This window comes from Theobroma umbraticum, unplaced genomic scaffold (assembly GCF_002168275.2).
Source record: "Theobroma umbraticum cultivar Fairchild unplaced genomic scaffold, ASM216827v3 scaffold_67.0, whole genome shotgun sequence".
Lineage (NCBI taxonomy): Eukaryota > Viridiplantae > Streptophyta > Magnoliopsida > Malvales > Malvaceae > Theobroma > Theobroma umbraticum.
In genome coordinates this window covers 2,090,323-2,111,445 of record NW_018397262.1, presented here as the reverse complement: position 1 = coordinate 2,111,445, position 21,123 = coordinate 2,090,323, and the positions used below count along the sequence as shown (strand labels likewise).

Here is a 21,123-nt window from a genome sequence, read left to right as displayed (position 1 = left end):
TGGAATTAGTTCATACTATTTTAGATGGCTCCAAATATGAAAATTGAAATTGAGCCTCAAAATTCATATACAACTGGCACAAATTCATGTTTGTCTAATGTTGCGAAGGGTTCTCTATTTTCTTATTGACTGCAGTTGTTATTTCTCATCTTATAAATAGAGATCACAAGTAAATTAAATTGCATAAGTATTGTAAGAAATTAAATAATAAGATAACAAAAAAAAAAGGAAAAAGAAGTGGAAGTCACCCAAATTATATATGAAGAATATAAACTTAAGCATGAGCTAAAAACTACAAAATGAGTTCTTTCAGAGAATTAATCCCGTCAAAATATTTCAACGGATTATCAATGGAATGAATACTTCACTCTTTGCAACAAATATGGATTTGGGTCAATTCAAATTCACATGAACAAACATGTTAATATCTCAGCATAATTTGCAAAAATAATAAAAAAAATCTAAAGATGTTATGTCTTGTAACCTTTTGTTGATGGAACCAATTCAACCTTGTTAAGTAGACAGAGATGATGAAATGCTCGTGACTAGGCACAATTGTCCAATGTTTGAATACTCTTTGTTACAACTACTGATGAAGTCATAAATCAAGAGTCTTCTTTACTAATGCAGCATGACAAACTTGACCTAATGCAATGAGTACAGGGCAAAACTTATTTGTAATGATCCTATATTGAATATACTTGAGAAAACTTATACAAAACTCATTCTAGTTTCACAATTATTTGCTTTAATCAGGTGAACCTCTCTTATAGCTATGACTACTCCACTTGTTATATATGAACAAAACCACCAAGATGGAACAAGCATTGAGGTTGCTTGCCCTTTGATTGGTAAGATGACTTTCCAACGAGACTTGCCATCAAGAAAAGGCTCATTTATAATGTGATCAATAAGGGGGTGAGACGCATAGCATTTTTGTTACAATCTCTATAACCACACAATTTAAATAAATGTTCTCCATATCTTTGTTAATTCTTCAATGGCTTTCTTTAAAACACAAAATGAAGCTCAATAGAGGCCTTCATTTCATCTATTTGTTCCCTATAGAAACTATTTCATGACAATTATGTCCAAAAGAACTAAAAAACTATTAACAAAGAAAAATGAAAAAAAAAAAAGAGATAGAGACTTGCTCCAGTTAGACTTAGCTTTGGCTGTAATTTTTTCTATTTATAATTGCTTTTGAAAGATATCAAACAATAACTCGATCAAAATAATATCTACAAGTTCATCACTTTGTTGAAACAATAGCTAATGTTGACTTGTTTTGTTTGATATCTAATACATTTTTGAAGCTTGTCTGGTGGTAAATAGATGCTAATCAACTTGTACATGACTGTAAATTGAAACTCCACCCCTACATGGATATATACTAGATAAAACTTCAAATTTTATTTCCGAAATAATTGTAAAACCAACCAAACATTCAAATTAGTAACCGCTTGCAGCTTACATTCTGCAGTTATACACATGATTTACAATGAAGACTACATGAATTATTTAGATTTACACCAAAACAGTAATGATCAAAAAGGAGAAAATCTCACCTTCCCTCTCCAATGATACTATGGAGCATAGGTTTAGTAACGTCCATTGGTGAATTCTCTGTATTAGCTACTATGCTTGCACTTGTTGAGGTGTCATAGCTGGTTTCACTCGCTCTAGTTGCCAGATTACTCATAAAGCTGGTGTCATCAAATTTCCAGTCAGTCAAGTATCCAGGCTTTGAAACCACTCTGCTCACGTCAGCGTCTCCCGAAAGCATAGCCACCACACGGGACATGGATGGCCTTTGCATTGGTGATGTCTGAGTGCACAAAAGAGCTATTCCTATTACACGCTTCACTTCTTCCTCGTTGAATTCTGATAAACTACCGTCCACTAGTTCAACCTCTCGATCATTTTCATGCAGGTACCAAGCCTTATAAGCAGAAAGATGAAAGAATATTTTACAAAAAATAATTAGACATGATGCATATGAAACTCAGAAAGCAGAGGACTAAAGGTGTAGAATGTGTTTTTAGTTGTATAAAGTCACATGAATACAAGTCAATAAGCCCAATTTTTCATACATGAGATTTAAATGAACATGACTAGTATTTGAATTCAAGTAATCACTCCTTCAGCCTTTTCCCCTAGAATAAGAATGTTGGAGCAGAACCCAACATTACATACCAAAGCAAAAGGAAAATGTTGTCAAAGCTAAACAATTTAAGGTACCAGAAGCTAAGTGAATATGCCATATTGCAAGTCACATAAACTTTTAATCCTATAACAACTTTGCAAGTCACATTCCCTTAAGTTCCAATCAGACCATTTCAATTGCACTGTTGTGAGAGAAAGAGAGAGAGAGAGAGAGAGAATAAGTCAATTCCAAGGGATGTCCAGAATTCAAACATTAATGTGAACAGAAGTTTTCTTCACATTCCATTTTCAATAGTGAAATACACGTATATTGTCAAAGCATCAGGGCTAAGTTTCAAACACATGGCTAACATTGATATAATGCAACAGCAACTAGTAGAAAATTATAGTTATTATGACCAAATGATAATGCAGTACTTAATTAAAACTTTTTAAAACTTCTCTCTTTAGAAAAAATAAAAGAAAAAAGAAAAGAGATGGACTGACATGTAAATCAGTATATGAGCAAATATCATTCACACCCATCACCAGAGTGATGCAATGTCGGTACCTATTTACACGTCAAAGTCTTGGTTCTAGGGCCAAGATTAGAGGTTGATACCACTATAACAGCTAGGCACACTAATATACTAACAATCTACTGTATATCCAAAAATGAAAAATTAATTCATACCCATTCAAGAAGGTAGATCTGCTCTTCCTCCAAGCTAGAGTCAGAGTTAGGTCTTCCGCTAACAATCTCTAGAGCCACAACACCAAAGGCAAACACATCAGTCTTCTCTGTAAGGTGTCCACGCATGGCATACTCCGGTGCAAGATACCCACTACATAGGTGATGACAACAACCATTTAGTAATAATCTACTAGAGGCATAAAAATGATGAGAAATAATAAAGTTGTTTAGAAAGAAGAGGGTTGCTAGTCTCCAGAATCTTACATTGTCCCTGCAACACGGGTGCTTATGTGGGTTTTCTTATCATCGTAAAGTTTGGCTAACCAGTTTGACAAGGTTACGGTGTTGCACAGCTGATATGGTGGCAATTTCTGTAACAAACTCACTCTTGCCTTGGCGTGATGCTATGGACAATTGCTTCACAGCAATTACTCTTCCATCATCAAGTTTTCCCTGGTGTTCGAATCAAGTCAAACATAATGAATGAAAATATAACAAACTTAACAAAAAAAAATTAATCATGCTATGCACCAATATTTTTATACAATAGAGTTTATTTCATTCAGTGTGTTAATTTCAGTAACTAAAATCTGGTTCAATGAAATTATAATAAACTTCGATCCTCAACGTTCCCTCCATTGGAGCACACAATTTCTCAAAAGAAAAGTAATAGAATAATCATCAAATGTGTCAAATTTCATTAATTAGGTTTTCAAATGGAAACAATTAAGGAGGATAAAAGGATCAGTCAATTGCAATTCCTTATCATGTCAAATGCCTATGTCTTATCCCAGCTTTCATCCTCCCTGTGTGCATATGTTATCGATTAACAATCAAAAGTAGAGAACTGCTTCCCCTTAGTAAAATTGATATAAAAGGTGATTCTCAATCTGAGATTAGTCATGGATTCAGAGTTGTTATCTACTTTATTCATAGATAAATGCCTCCATTTCAGACAAAAATCCCACAACAAGGTGTATTTATCCACCTCTTTACTATTAATACAACCACAAATTACCTTATAGACTGGCCCAAATCCTCCCTCTCCAAGCTTATTTTCAGGATTGAAATCCTCTGTAGCAGCTTTTAGTTCAGCATAACTGAAAGTGTATGGTCTAGCATCTATTCCTAGGAGCTCTGCAAATTCAAGAAAAACACAGATTAGTGTTGTGAAACTGCTTGTCTAAAGATAAATTCGCTTGTTTAGCCTATAAGTTGGTAATAAATACACCTAAGTTTATTTCTTAAAGAAAGGTCCTTTAGTAAATATTTCTAAGTTCCCATAAATCTTTAAAATGAATGTTGCCCCTGTTAACTGTGACAGAAGACTAGGACCACATGGATGCTCAGGACAAGTGTTCATATCTGGAAGCAGCTTCAAACTAAAGAAGTTAAACAACTCAAATATCAGCACGACGACTTTAAATTCTACCTTCATCATCTTTCCTATGGGCCCTTCTTTTCCTAAAAATGCAGAAAGCTGCAACAGACAGAAGGCTTACAACTCCAACACCAACAACAATCCCCACGATCAGACCCGTTCTACTCTTCTTGCTTGTTGGAGCGTTATTATTAACAGTAGGTATGAAATCTGCTCAAAAGACTGCAGTTAATAATACTGTGATACTGTGCTGTAAATCAAGAAAAATTGTTAATTGCTCACCTGGGGTAGCACTGATTGCTGAAATGGATGGTCCATATTTACCTTGAGCTGGTACACAGCAAGTCCCTTTTCCAGCCCAAAACAGATGAATTTCAAGGTAATTTTCTGATACGTGAGCCGTAAACTCTTTTGGTACTGCTCGTTTAGAAACTCCACCAGCCTCCTTGCGTATGTCAAAATCTTCCAAAACAAGATTACCCTGGAATAATCAAATTCAGAAATTAAAGAAAGAAGAATGTTATTCTAACAAAAAAAAAATTTTGAAAAGCAACCAAAAAGTAGTTATTAATCACATTAAAACTGGTCGTCATTCTTAAACTAGAATAATCGTACCTAAGACCAAAGGGAGCCTTGTTCAGTTAGTACCAACTGACTTGTTAAGGGCAAAGCTCAAAGCTTCAAACCTTTGCAACAGCTAGGTACACTAGCAATATCTCATTTATCAAAAAACTTCCTACCTGGGTGGAATTGTATGATGCCAAGAATAATAAATTTAAAATGAGGGGAACAAATCTTGGGTGATCATTTTCTGAAATTTCCTATGTAGGAAATCTAGGGAGTTAGTCTCAGTACCAAGGAATCTAAGAGCAATTCTTCAAGTAATGAATTATTTGGATTAAATATGTTTCACATGCTCAGCAAAGGTTGCCACTAGTTCAAGACTTCTAATTATCAAGAAAACCTTCTACGTCATGATCATGAATACAACAGATTGAAAGTAACAGTTAAAGGGCAGCCCAGGGATTTCAGTAATGTGATACAGACCTGGATATAAATATCAAAAACACGCCTCCCAAGACTTTCCCATCTATTTGTATCCATAATATCTATTTCTGCAAACTGGAGCCTCACAGTGTAGTTTCCATTCTCAAGCCCCAATCCATAGTACCTTAGTGATGAAGCAGAAACCCGTGCTGTCTGGAATAGTTCTGGGTCTAGGGTGCTTGTGAACTGAGATGATGAAGAAATTGTGTACTGTGGATTATTGCTCCCAGTGAAATACCCAACATTACTGACTGCCCACCTATTTGCGTCAGTCACATAATATGATGCTGGACCAAGAGTCTCATTATCCCTCTCAAACAGAGTCCCATCGGATGATGTAATCTGTGGACCACCACACTTAATTGCAAAGTTATAATCTGGGAAACCAAAAAGAAAAGTGATATTCATCAATCACACTGAAAAAAGGTTCTTTACAAGAAAATATTAGCATAGTAGGCACACTTATGATCATACTATTGAGAGCTTCCCCCCCAACCTGCCAATGGTGTTAGCTCAATACTAACAACTGAAACAAACAAGCTTGCCATGTGGACAACAAATAAAGGATGGCAAACAACATAACAAACAAGTCTAGGAACAACCTGCATTGAAATTGTATTAAACATCCAACCTAAAATTAATTGGCAATAAATGTAAAAACCTGAACTACATATAAGGTCACAATAAATCCCGAACTTAAGCATGAGAAACACCAGTCACATTTATATGCATGCCCAACACAAACAATGCAAACGGACAAACCTACTGCATAACCGACAAATATGGGACAACAAGCAACAAATAACACACACCGAATGGGCCTTTCAAAGATAAAAAAAAGCATACACATACACACCAAATGGATCAACAAACAACCAGGACATAACCAACGAGCCTACCACATGACTAACAAATATAAAACAACACAATGAATAACATACACCCAATGGGTCAACAAACAACCTGGACGTTTTTACCATGTTAAGCATCCAACCTGAAAATAATTGGCATTAGTAAAATGTAATCTGTATACAGTCCTCAAAAGATCATTTAAGTTCAGGGGTAAAGGAATGCCAAAACACAATTTTAGTAAGTTTTAGGAATTTCATTATTGAGCGTCTACAAATGCCTAAAAATTCTAACCTATAAGGACAGTTCTAAAATTATTTTAATGAGTTTTAAATGTAAAGAAATGTGTGCTAAAAGGAAGAATAGTTACTGTCATTGTTCAGGGATATAAATGGATACCTATGGGTACCCATTCATTAAACCACTTAACTATGGGTTTGACCCATTTACAGCTCATTAACTAAATGGATGAGTTATTTCAAATTTAAGTTTCAATATCAGATAGGATCTTATATATACTTCATGGAACAATATGATTGGTTCAACACTCAGTTATGTAGCTTTAGTTTGTCTCAAATTGTTAAAGGGCCCATATAAATAATTCTGGCCTAGAAGAATAGGTACTTTAGTTCTGAACTACTCCCTCCAATAAAATATAATACAACAAAACATTTTTATCATTATCTCCCCTTAATTTTCTTCAGCTCCCAACTAATGCAGCCAGAAAGAAGGTTTCATTTGCAATTTTACATGTAATATTTAGGATTGAGAAAGTAAAAGCTTTTTATCAAGTTGAGTCACGCACCTTTAACGCAATCATTTCCAAGTTCTTTTTTGCCTAATGAGGCATTCAAAGCCCTTTTATTTATGAAACTAAACTCATTGTGTCTGTAGTCTCTCTGTTTAACATATAACAGGAAGTTACCAGCAAAAATCTTTGGCAGTTCTTATTACTTCACCTGAAACTTAAGCTTAAGTGCAAGAGCCATTCAATCTATTCCTTGGGGATATAAAGGTTGCTCCGAATTTATTAAAATCAGGAGACTGCAGATTTATGTTCTGAATTTTAAACACTGTATGTATTTGGGAGTTTGGAGCTATAAGAGATATTAATTTGCCTAAGTTAAAGAAATCCTAAATTTGTTTAGATGGAGTGCAAGTTGATCTGTCATGGTTTTAGTAAACGATATCCGGTTTGTAACTTTTAATCCTTAGAAAATAATAGTGTTCTATCTTGTGTTCTACTCTTTCCTCTTTTATCATCTTTCTTGCCTTCTTCAGAAACTAAATTTTCTATTGTTTACACTCCAAAGCAATTCACAACAAGCCCTCTTTCCCTTTAATCCGCAATTCTCAACCCTTCCTGCTCTGCTTCACCAATTACTTTAATAATAGTAGGCCTTAAAAGGCCCTATAACTAGCCATTCAGCTTGCTCCTGCAACCTGGTAGTTGAGTTCTAGCAACCTGTCCACCTACCTAACATGTTTTTGGGTGGGGTAAAAGTGGAGGACGGTAGAGTGAAAGAGAGTAACGATTGCTACCCTGTTTACAGAGGGTTTGGAGGCAAATTAAATTCCTCCCGACACCCTTTAAACTTTTATATTCTCTCAAATGAAGATGATTAGAGAATAAAGTAAAGTATATAATTTCATTTTGTGATTCCCTTTTCACCTTTCAAAATTTACATTAGTGATGGATGCATATTTCAGTATAGTTGTAATATAGTAATATTTGTTCTCCTCTACTATGCACTTCCTATGGTAATAATAGGCAATGAACCCAGTTCTATATAATGTTATTAACTTTTCATTCCCCATCAATTCTAATTTTTGCAAGATATGGTGCATAACTAAAGATTTTTTGATAAATATTATTGGTGAGTAAGACAATGGAAATCATGTATATTAAGCTTTTTTTTTTTTTGAAAGGCATATATTAAGCTTTAAATTTTTATTAAAATATTTAACCTCTTTTTCACTTTTCCTTTTTGCAGTTTCTTCTTTTGATTTGAACTAATTTCCTTGGGAATTTGACAAGTCTATGGATCACAAGCAAAGATCAATTGTACAATGTCATCATTCCATCAATTTAATATTTCCCTTTTTCCAAATAGTTATTTCTTGGGAGTGTATAATTTCCAGTTCTTTGCATCTAACTTATCTCACCAACAATCATTGAGAATTACATGGAAGTACTTGATCTAGCAACAAAATTTTCAATTAATTTTTGCCAATAATGCATGTAGTGAACTCAAGAAGGTCCCTGTATTCTGGCTGCCAACCTATTTGTTTCTCACGAAGAAGGGAAAGTTTTAACTACACTTACAGATTCCAGTTCCTCGATTGCAAGGAAAATTCCGTTGAAGGCAGTTCAATCCTGATGGCAAAACACTGAAAATAGAAGAGCAATGGAGTTGCATAAGGATGATGATTACATGCTTAGCAATGTTTGATGATGTTTGACCATCTAAATCTCAATAAGGCTATGTAAGCTGACTTAAACCTTTTAAATTCTTCAATAGCGTTATGTAGAACAAGGAGGGGAAAAGAGACAGATAATAGAATCAGAGAGAGACAAAATAAATTAGAGAGAAACAGGGGAAATTGGGGAGAAACAGAAGAATAAGAGAAAGAAAACAAGAAAGAATTAATAGAGGAAGAAAATCTCAATACTCAATAATTGATAATCCAAAAGCTCAATACCTCACAATTGAAGCATTCTAGAAACTAAGAAGAACATAGATATCTATAGGCTATATCCTAAACCCTGATAAAACATGAATAACAAACATAAATGTAAAACTGCAATACTTGGGAAATAAGCAAAACTAATTAATATAAAATAGCCTATAACCCAAATCTACAAAGGGTACAATTAAGCTCATAAAGCATAACATTACAAAATAAAATCTTTAAGTCAAGCAACTTCTTTCCATGCTGCATCATGGGGTCTTTACAAAAATGCAATCAGCTGCCATTCTTTTTCCCTTCTTCTTCAAAAGTGAAAACAGGGAAAGAGCCAGTTTTATTCTCCAGATATAATAGTATATATTTACTTATTATTCATTATACAGCATCATAACACAAGATTCAGAAAGTGATAGAAACAAAGGATAATTTTAAGCAATAGAGTCGTTGGAAGAAATAACTACTATTGTTATCATTCTAAAAGTATTGAACAGCTTATTACCATGTTCCAAACCTCATAGATATTGCTAATAACTTATCAAAAGAAAACTACATTGTCACTTATAGCTCACTTGTGGCCCATGATCAGCAACTTAACAAGGGCAAATGACCATAATACAAGTAAGAACATTAATATTCTGATTAGAGAGAGAGCAAATACATTTTAAGTCAACTTCACTTGTTCAATCATAAACAAGTGAAGATAGCACTAAGAATCACCTGCTGTTTGACTGTCCTATTGTGAAGTTGTTGGCAACTAAATTACTGCATATTACACACCATAGGAAAGCAGTCAATTTCAATATTAAGTGTACATAGAATGAAAACCAATTTTACAGATTTGAAGTTTTCTATAATATTGAACATACAATACTCAAAAGCTAGCAGAAGACAATATCTTTGGCAGAGTGTGTAAATATATACATTGATCATATTGCATATGTGCAATTATGAACCTATGAGAGACTTACATTGACAAATTTGGTTCGTTGACCCAAGAAGGGAAGCTCCCAGCTAAATTGTTGTACGACACATCTCTGCAAGGGTTTTGTGTTTAGAATGGCACATATTCAGAGAATTAAGCACTAGTCAAATCACATCAACCCATGCAAGTTGTTAACATCATCCAAAACTTCGACACCTCTATGTTTCCCCGCAAATATCAAAGCTAGTTGGCGTTGCACCTTAGCTAGACATATGGTCTCTAGTTTGCAAGGTAAAACAAAACAGCAGCAATAGGTCTTTCAAAGGTTATGGCATGATGAATGTGCCTTCATCTCTACCTTCAGATGTCTAACTCAGCAACATATATGATTTCCTAACAAAAATAGGTCTAAATACAACATCCTTTTCAGATAAATCATATTCCTTTTGCATTGAAGAACCACTAAGAGACTTAAATAAGGAAAAGAAAAAGTGAACAGCCTGATACACATCAAGCTTCATACAAATTCAACAGCACATCTAAATTTTCTAATGCACATATACTACATTGAATTATTTTCTTTTTTCCACAAAGTGGTATATATACATATACATATATAAATACATATACATATATGCATATATATATATATATATATATCTTTCGTCCTAGACAGAACTTTATCAGCTGGGTCCTAAGGTTCTTTCAGGACAAAGATAAAGCCATTGCAGCAATAATTTGAAGAAGAGATTGAAGCTCGAAATGTCCCTTGGATTGAAAAAACTAAAAGATATTGACTGGGAATATACTGCTAGTCCAAATTAATTTGTTTCTTAGTATTTTAGGATCACATTGAGTGACAAGACATAAGTTGCTCTTACATATTGCGAAGAGATGAACTCTTTTGTGCAGGAAGGGAGCCATTTAACTTATTATTTCCAAGAAACCTGAAATAAAAACATCAAAATTTGCTATACTTTCATATTTAAATCAGCAGGTATATTAAAGAAAAAAAATCAGCAGGTATGTGAAGCTATTTATTAAATTTTGCATCTTACAAATGAGTGAGTGAACTCAAATTGAAAAGCGAGTCTGGGATCTGTCCGGTTATATTGTTGAAGCTTAAATCCCTAGGAAAGAATAATAATAATTAAACAGTTATAAGAAAAAGTACAACTAGTAAGCAAAAAGAAAAAAGTAATAAAAGAAACAAGTCTATTTATGCAAAGTATAGAGCTAGCAAGCTTTCATACAAATCCAGCAAAACACAACCACCTTGGACCCCGCAAAAACATTTTCATATATACATACATACATACATATATATTTATACTCTACACACATGTATGCACACAGACATACACATGTATGTATATGTAGATGCAGACACTTACATTCAGTACAAACACGCCCACACACAAGAAAACAATTAACTTTAGATTTTGTGTAAAATGGTTGCTAAACCGATTTTAAATAAAATGGGTTCTGGTTACAAGCACACCAACCAACCAGCTAAGTAGTATCTTTTAAATGTACTTATAAACTTTATATAGGGCTCATAAAATATCTGACCATCAGGTTAGAAGGACCAATCAAGTGGTCAATTGACTGCTTTCAGGTCCAACTCACTCAGAAACTGCCTTGACAGAATTCTGAATTGTAACTAAGGAAACAACCGCCCAGGAGAATAACTTACAGCTGCGTCAAACTCTGGTATTCTCCAATAGTGGATGGAATTGTATCAGAAATATTATTGTTCCTTAGATCTCTGCAAGAAATATCCTTTCTTGAGACAATGTAACTAAGCTATTGGACAACAGGAGAGAAGAAGGAACAAATTGAATCATAAACTGGAACTGAGATAGCTTACAAGATAGTTAAGGACTTCATATCCTTCATAAATGATAGAGAACTTCCATTAGATAAACCGCTTATCCTCCTATAATTGCATAACATTGGATTGTTTGCATCACAGACCTTCAACATAGTAGCAAAGTTACAGAAAAGATGTAGGCACTCACAACTCTGTCAGTGAAGTAAGATTGGAAAATGTTGAAGGTATTGGACCTTCAAAAGAGTTTCCTTGAAATCTCCTACAATCAAATAATAGATTGAACGCTATAAATTGTGCAGTGATAGCAATAACTCAGATAGCTATCATTTTCCTCTGCTCTCTTTCAAAAAAGACTTTAGAATCACATGAAGAAAATAAACCATACAAGTCACGAAGCTTTGACCAATTCCCTATAAAGTCAGGTATCCTCCCTGTAAGTTCTGTGTCTGATGCCCACCTGAAATAAATTGAAGTATTGCTTCAAAATTTTCATCAATATACTCCTTTCTTCCAACAAAGCATATGTGTTTGAAAGTTTCTAGAAAGAACAAAGCATCAAAAACATTCTTACACTGTTTGCAGGTTCTGCAGATTAGTGAATGTTGAAGGAATCTCACCAGTTACACCGGAACTATCAAAATAACTGCCAAAATAAACAAGGTTCCATCATTTCTGATTGTCTTTAATATTTTTATCTAGAAAAAAAGCAGAAATGTAACTGATCATAAGTCATAAGTATCAAACTTCAGAAAGGTACACAGACACTACAAAAGAAGATAAATAACAGAACCTTATAAGAACTAACTGCAAGTTTTGATACATAGTACTTCAAGGATAGAAAATCCTAGAAACTCCAGAGACTTCATAGTCAAACATATAAATTGATAGAGAAATCTATCATCTGGTCCTTCCTAACAAAGAGGATCAACAAAAAATAAATAGATTTAAGGTTGTCAAGGTTTACAGCAGTTACAAAAAAAAAAAATCTAAACATGCATTACAAACTGTTATTTTAATATCCGTGATGTGTTTAATGTTTAAAATATACAATTCATAATAGCAATAGCTTCTTCTATTATTTAAGCCATTATGCACAGAGGACAAGAATCATTGCAGTGTCTCACAGAATACAAAATCTTAGAGAACTTAAAAGGCTTAGGGTAGTCATTGAGCAAAAGTGTAGCCACCAATAAGGTCAAACATACTCAAAGCCTACTAAATGGTATGGCAATATATAATGATTGTCTATATAAAAGAAAGGTGCCACCGTCAGTTATCAATTGACGCCATGTGGACACAAATATCTTTCCTGAATTACTTTCTTCTAGATAGTTTCAATATCCCTGTTAACTAAATACAGCATAAAAGAGAGCCTTAGCTGTCAGAAGCAGATGCAAATTTCTTTAAAAAGATTTTGAAGAATTGAACCAGTAAATAACTTTCTGCAAGGTTTTGCACAAAATTGAGTCTTCGTTTAGTGATGTTTTTGGCTTGTTAGGCTTTTTACATATATTCCTTCATGTAACTATTGTCTTGTTCCTGTTTCCACAGCTTTATTTTGAGTAATTGTTTGTTTGTGCCTATTTTCTCAGCTATAACATGACCATGATCTATTAAAACTAGATGTTCTTCAAAGGCAACTAGGTTGTCATCATAGTTTGTTCAGAAGCCTAAGCAAAGATCCCATTGGTTCCCTAAAAACTATAGTTCTGTTCTGGAACCTCACTTCAATTGCCCATAACATCATAATTCCTGCACATTGAAGGATCAATGTGTCTTACGGCAATGATGTCCCAGTGACTGATCTTCAAAAGTAATTATTATAATTTTAAATCACCCAAAATTTAATTTTTCACCAACTTTCTACTTCAAAATAAATATTCAAATATTCTAAAATTCTTAAAAGTTAATGGAGGTTGCGTATATGAATAGACTGGAAGCCAAGAACTAGACAAAAGTGTAACATGTCAATGTTTTAGACTGGCCTAAGCCCTAAATTTAAATTTGTATTTCAATTACAAACACCTTATGTCTTTTCAACAACAAAATAATAATAAATCATGTGATTCATCAAAACTCTAAGTAATTTTAAATAATTGTCACCGGCATGTCTCTATGAGAGTTGTTCTCTTTCATACTGTTTAGGTTGTCTAATATTCTTGCCTTGTTAATTAAATACCTTTCCTCTGTAAAGCATTCATATTGGGGAATCACCAACCACAGGAGTTTTTGCAAATTAATGATCATCTAAGTGACACACACATTAATTTATTTTAGTTTTTTATATGTTATAGATCCATTTCCAAGATTGTAACTTTTTCCTATCAAAGCTTGCAGAATCTGCGTTGAAAATGGAAGGAATGTTCAACATTGTACAACAACTTACAGTTGTTCTAGCATTGAACAGTTGCCGATCTCCGATGGCAGAGGACCCGAGAAGTTATTAATTCCAATGCCCCTGCCATATGAAGAAGTACATAAATAAATAGATTATACATCTCAAGCACTTTGTTTGCTTTAGTTGAAATCAGTTCAACAAATATGAGAAGGGCAACCTGATATATGAGGAACAAAAAGGAAGTCCAGGAACAACAATCTTAAGTAAACAAATCCCATCATTGGAAACATTATATATATATATATATATATATATATGTTGCAAAACTAAAGAAGGAACCTTTAGTTGGAGATTATGACCATCATGCAACCATAGAAAGCTGAAAAAACAAGGTGCTAAATAAATTATACGGAAGAATGAGATTAGCTTACAATAATCTTAAATCAGCAAGCAATCCGATTTCCTTCGGAAGCTCCCCTGATAATGCATTAGTGCCAACGGTTCTATTCAATACAAAGATTACATATCAGAACAGAAAAGATGAATAAAAATAAAGTCAAGATCGAAAATTTATAAATTATAAAAGTTGCAATGCCGTACAGCCACTGCATTCGAGTTAGATTGCCAATTGAAGCAGATAAGGGACCTGTCAAGTAATTTTGGTTCAGCCTCCTGAAAGAAGAGGGGAAAAGAAGGGGGGAAGTCAGTATTCTTAACAGAAGTAAACATGACCAATCCATTGTGAGAAACTATCCTCCTTGTGCTGGATGGTAACAGTATAGCTAAAGTCATGCAACATAATTCACATTTCAACTTTGGCAGCAGCTTGATCTTAGCAGAGATATCAAAGTATGTAATCATTAAAACTATAGACTTCTAAGCATATACACGTGTAAATGGAAATCATACAGATTGGTAAGAAAAGTCAAAGTCCAAAGCTCATCTGGAATCACACCCACGACATTCAGCGCATAAACTTTCCTGTAAAAAAAGTTATCTGGAATAAGGACATATGAAACGAAGCTTTTTCAAATTCATTAGTCCCAAATTCAGATATTAAACTCTCATCATCATATGCATAATAATACTAACAATTAAGCATTACATGATAAGAACATTCTTCAAACATGAATTAGAGTCAGGCACTCAGTTTCTTTATTTGTAGTAACAGAAATTTGAGTGTCTTTTTGGAAAAATAAATATACAAATACCCACTAATAATCCATGATTAGAATGGCCCATAACCCAACCACTGCATGCATTACTCAGTTCCTCTGCTGAAAAAGAATAGAAGGCAAATCGAAAGTGCATCACATTTAATAAAATCACCTTTTTCTTTTATTTTATACATATTAAACTCAATGGGATTGGAGCCAGAAAAAAAACTCTCTAGCACTTCAAAAATATTATCTCTCCCTCAGAATTTAAATACGTTGGAAGTTCAAGCATATCCCAGGCAGACAATGTGCTTCCATAGCTAAATTAAAAAAAAAAAGAAGAAAGAAACTGCATTTTCTAAAAGGAACCAATAGCAAGCAGGCAATTTTAGCATCAATGCAAGCACTGTCCGAGGCTATTTGCAATCGAGCAATCACCATTCAGACATAATGTCAAACGGATTCTTTGCATTTTCTGTTAACAACATCGGCTGACCGCACCAAAATGAAACAAGGAAGCCAGTTGAAAAAATGAAAAGGATACATACAGACGGGTGATGTGGCAAGTAGAGCGATTGTTGAAAGAACAGTCACATTTGATGAAAGGGTTGTAATCATCGTTATCAATGTCTGTAGAGTCAGTGTCGAGGGCAGCTCCGCTGCATGGGTCGCCGCTTGTGTTCCATTGGTCTCGACTCGCTGATATTCCCCATTGTTGGAATATTGAGTTCAATGCTCTTACTGCATTCCAAGTTTACCGTGTTTACTTTCAATTACAGAAAATTTACAGAAAGCTTGGGCAAAACAAATAGCTTACAACACCATTACTTTCAATTATCATCGTTTATGGGTCAGGGTCACTATAAGAAACTTTCATTACCATGTCAAATTTTTTTAATTGATTTTAACATGTTCTATATTTAAATTTTAATTTTTTTTTTCAAATTTGTGTTTTATGACTTATAATATTAAAAAGTAAAAAAAAAATCATAAAAATTAATTTTAATTTTTTTTTGAAAAGTATTAGTACAAAAATATTAACTGTTAAAAAAAAGGGTAGCTTTGGAAATTTAAAAATAAACAATAGGCAAATAAATGGGCACTAATACTTCTCAAGGATTCTAATTAGAACAAAAGTTTTTTACTTTTACATGAAATAATTATAAGAGATTAATTTTTTTTACTTTTAATTATTCAAAGCATTAATTATCTTTATATTTCATTAAATGTACTTTTTTACTTCTCTTTAACTTCAAAACATATAAAACATTTAATAAAGTAACAATCAAATAGAGACTTAACATACTAATTCAAAAAAAAAAATTGAAAGAAGGATTCACATGGCAAGGACAAACTTTTCTTTCATTTGTTTTTGTTTTATATATTTTTTAGGTATGCATGGTGTTTGCTGTTTGATGTTTCCCTATCATGGGAGAGCTTGCTCTTTGCTTACAGTATTCATGGATGAAGTATTAGAAACGATGGAAGAGAGAAGCAGCAACAGAAGAAGCAAATACCTTCAGCAGGATCAGTAGTGGGCTGAGATTGATTCTGAGCTTGAGCTGCACCTAAGATGCAAAGAGCATAGAAACAACCCAAAGCCAAACGTTGAGGTGAGCTCATCACCTTCTCCATCATCACTCGAAACATCATTTGTTCACCAATTCTTTTCTCTGTTTCATTTGTTCAATGAAATAGTTGTAGGAGAAGAACTAACGCGTTGCTGAGTCCAATCCAATATTTAATAAGCAGAAAAAGGTATGGAAAAACCTGCTCATGGAAACAATTCAGAAAGTCTGACTACCGTTCGAAGTTAACGAAAGGCTTGCCTCACACCAGCCATCACATTTCAGACGCACATCCATGAGATGGACGTTATACTAACTATCATAAATGGTTTGGTATATAATGGAAAATTGTCCTTTTAGATAAATCTTCATTCGTATGTATGACGTTTTCAATTTTTTGACTTGTTAAAAGTCTTTTTTTTTTAATATACATTGATAGTGAGTTATATATATATATATGACAAGAAATAGTTTCCTTTTTTTCCATAAATCTCATTAAGTTCATTTTAAATTGGAATTCAAGTTTTCAAAAATAAAATCGTGGACTCTAACCTTAATGCATCACTCTCGCACTCTTGTTTAAATTTTATTAAAAAGATTTTGTTATGTTAATAGCAAGGTTTACTTCTTCTAGTCTTTTACAAAACATGTTATTCTAGAAAAATGACATAAAACTTGAAAAGCCCCTCGATTATTTAAAAAAATTTCAATAAATCATTATTCTTCGTTTACGTTCAATCAAATTCTTATATTTTTATTTTAAATCAAATAAACCTTTATAATTAACGGTTTACTAATTACAATTAGTCAAACTACCACACATCATTTTATGCTTATATGGTGTTGACATGACATTGACGTAGATAGTGAAAAATCATAACCATATCATAATACCACATCAACATGTCACATTATCATCTAATTACAACATACCAACATGCCATATGACATAAAATGACAAGTGACATTTTAACTAACAACAGTTAGTTAACTATTAGTTATAAAAATTTATTTGGCTCAAAATAAAATTATAAGGATCTATTGAAAGCAATAAAAGTATAAAAATTTGCTTAAATATTTCTAAATAACTCATAAACTCTTTAAGATATTATGCTAAAAATAATTATGCCATATTTATAAGAAAATGAGGAGTAAATTAGTTTGTGTACTGTCTTTAATAAGATAGTCACTAAATTATTGGCTAACAGGTTATCCAAAATTCTTCCTGCAATTATTTTTGATAACTAGAGTGGTTTTGTTAGTGACAGGCTCATTAGTGATAACATTTTGCTGGCAAAAGAGTTGACCGGCAAACTTGACTAAATTGAGAGGTGGTAATGTTGTTTTACAATTAGATATGATGATAGCTTATGATTGGTTGCATTGGGATTTTTTATACTTGGTGATGGAAAATTTTGGTTTTAATGATCATTGGATTGGTATGATGAGGAGATGTGTCTCAAATTGCTAGTTTTCCCTATTGATTAATGGGTAGCTAGTTGGCTATTTTAAGTCAGAAAAAGGGTTGAGAAAAGGTGACTTTATTTCGCCGCTCTTATTTATTTTAGCAACTGAATACTTATCATGAGGCATCAATCATCTTTTTGCTCAATATAAATCTCTACATTATCAATTTGGTTGTAGAATTAATATTAGCCACCTTACAGTTGCTGACAATGTAATGATTTTAACTAATGGGAGCTATACAGCTTTGCAGAAGATTCTTGATTTTTTACAAGAGTATGAGCAAATTTTCGAACAACAAGTGAGCCATCAAAAGAGTTGTTTTATTACAGCTAATAAACTTGTAGCTTCAAGGAAACAGATTATTTCACAAACTACACATTTATACACAAAACATTACCTTTTATTTATTTGGTGCTCCACTCTACAAAAGGTGCGAAGAAGGTACTCCTATTTGATTCACTTATCAATAAAATATGTGACCGTATTTCAAGATTAGAAAATAAGATCCTCTCCCTTGGTGGCCAAATTACTTTACTTCGAAGTGTTCTTTCTTCATTGCCAATTTACTTCCTACAAGTTTTTAAGCCTCTAGTGAGTGTGATTGAAAAAATCGAGAGGCTTTTTAATAGTTTTCTTTGGGGAAGATCTGCAGAGTGTAAACAGATCCATTGGGCAAGTTGGCCAAAAATTACTTTTCCAAGTTCGAAAGGTGGTTTAGATATCAAAAGCTTAAAAGATGTCTTTGAGGCCTTTACAGTACAATTATAGTGGCGGTTCCAAACATGTAATAGTATTTGAACACAATTAAGGTGCAGAGTTATTCTTTTCGCATGACTGTTGGATGGGAAATCAGCCGTTGGTAAATTCCTTCCCATCATTTCTTCATTCAATGGTGAAAGTTAATTACTTTTATAATGAAAATGAATGGGATATAGAGAAATTGAGAATTGTAGTTTTAGATGTTATCGTTAAGGAAATTATGAAGACTCCTTTTGATAGAACTAGGGATGATACAACTTACTGGGTTCTTACATCTAATAGTGATTTTACTACCAAAAGTGCATGGGAAGTAATCTAGCATCAACAACCTACCAACTTCTTGGGTAAGCTTATTTGACATAGAAGTATACCATTAACGATTTCTTTCTTCTTATGGAGAATGATCAATAATTAGATATCGGTGGAGATCCGAATGAAATCTAAAGGCATCCAGCTCGCTTCTAAATGCCTTTGCTGTAATTAAGAGGAATCATTGCTACACATGGTATGGCATAGCCCAACGGCTAAATAGGTTTGGAATTATTTTGCAAAATTCTTTCAAATCTATTTTATTAATTCTCTAAATATTATACTAGTTACTCATGGTAGCATTCAGGAGACTATATTAGATAGGGTCATATCCATGTATTACTACCTCTCTTTATTTGTTGGTTGATAACTCTCTGATATAGAGTTATTTGGACTTAATTTTGATAATAATTTAGCTTAGTTCTTGTTGTAATGTATATAAATTAGTAAGTTTTATTTAAATAAATTTAAATTAGTTTATTTAGATGAGTTTATCTAATCTTAGTTAATTTTATGCTTAATTTGGGTTAGTGTGATTAAGATAGGTTGTTATTGATTTATTTGTGCTTTTGTAGGTGTTTGATGAGAGAAGAATTCCAGTGGAAGTAGAAGAGCAATTTTAAGGTGCAGACCTCCACTACACATGTTTCGGTGGTTCAGCCATAACTCTCTCTATAGAGCTTCAAATGAAGTGATTCTTGGACTATTGAAAAACTAAGAGAAAAAGATACAACTTTCATGTTTACCATTTCGCCCAGTTTGGCCTGTAAGATGGTCAACACTTATGTCAAATTTGAAACACTACAGTAGTCTTAGAGCAATTACAATTTTTGCTATTTAAATGGTCAAGGCTGTAGCTTTAGAGGAAGTAGGCCACGACCCAAGTAATTTGATGAGGAAATCTTGATTAAAATTGACTTCATTTTTCACCAAACTTGGCCTAAATTCAAAATCTTATAAAAATAACCTTTTGAATAACTTTTAAAAGAGAATGAGATACCAGATTGACAGTTAAGATTCAAGCCACAAAATCGTTGAAAAAAAAGTCTCATTGGAGCTGAAAAGAAATTGAAGGATTTAAGAAGATTTGAAGATCAAGACTTTCACTTTTGGAGTTTCTTTATTCCTTATTTTTCTTGGTTTAGTTTTAATGTTTAAATTTATTTTGATGATAATATGTGACTTGATGAGGAACTAAATTGTTTATCTAATATTATGATTGAACTCAATATATAGTTTGATTTATTTATCTCTCTTTTACTTATGTTTGATGGATTTAAATTGTGTATTTTATTTTGTTCTTAATGCTTTTAGTTGCTTAATCACCAATTAGATTGAATTGAAAATCTAGGTTAAACCTTAACAAAAGAGATTTAGATAGACTTAAAATAGAATAGCATATGATTAAATACACTTAGTTGATAGGTGATTTGATTTGAATATAAGATAGACATACACACAAAAACTTGTCAGTTAAAATTTCACTACGCAAGTATACGTATCGAATAGATAATATATTAGCAAGCAGAGTATCAATCTCACAGGCAATTGATCTAAAATTTTACCGAGTACTAAAATTAAAACAAATTAATTTTATTCAAACACTCAAAATTATTTGATTAACTAAAACTAATTAACTAAAACTTAAACTAATAGGAAAAATCAAAATAATAATAACTTGAGTAAATATCAAATCACAAGCCTAGGATTACAATATCCCTCACATTTCATCTAAATCTTACCTCTCTTTTTTAACTTATTTCAATGGTTTGATTGCTAACCTAGAGTCCTAAATTATTTAGAAGGGTCTCTCGACTCATCTTATAAAAGTATCTATTTTAACCAAAACACTATATCCCTATGTGGATTGAAATTAAAATAGATTTATTAAGTTCAGATTCTAATCTTGTTACATATGGCCTATAGGTATATCCCTATCCTATACGCAAATCAATTAATATG

General features: G+C 32.9%; 1 protein-coding gene across 1 annotated transcript; it reads right to left on the bottom strand.

Moving 5' to 3' along the window:
- Nucleotides 1–1,272: 1,272 nt before the first annotated feature.
- LOC110418960 (putative LRR receptor-like serine/threonine-protein kinase At1g56130) lies at nucleotides 1,273–16,890 on the bottom strand. Its single transcript, XM_021431796.2, is given in 24 exon segments — nucleotides 1,273–1,942; nucleotides 2,840–2,990; nucleotides 3,104–3,168; nucleotides 3,170–3,292; nucleotides 3,858–3,976; nucleotides 4,272–4,430; nucleotides 4,503–4,701; nucleotides 5,268–5,644; nucleotides 8,443–8,507; nucleotides 9,525–9,569; nucleotides 9,776–9,841; nucleotides 10,611–10,676; nucleotides 10,788–10,859; nucleotides 11,426–11,497; nucleotides 11,600–11,668; nucleotides 11,751–11,822; nucleotides 11,949–12,020; nucleotides 12,135–12,206; nucleotides 13,950–14,021; nucleotides 14,333–14,404; nucleotides 14,502–14,573; nucleotides 14,811–14,882; nucleotides 15,607–15,799; nucleotides 16,576–16,890. Coding segments are annotated over 24 exon segments (2,841 nt in total). The 5' UTR covers nucleotides 16,694–16,890; the 3' UTR covers nucleotides 1,273–1,564.
- Between the last annotated feature and the right edge of the window lie 4,233 nt (nucleotides 16,891–21,123).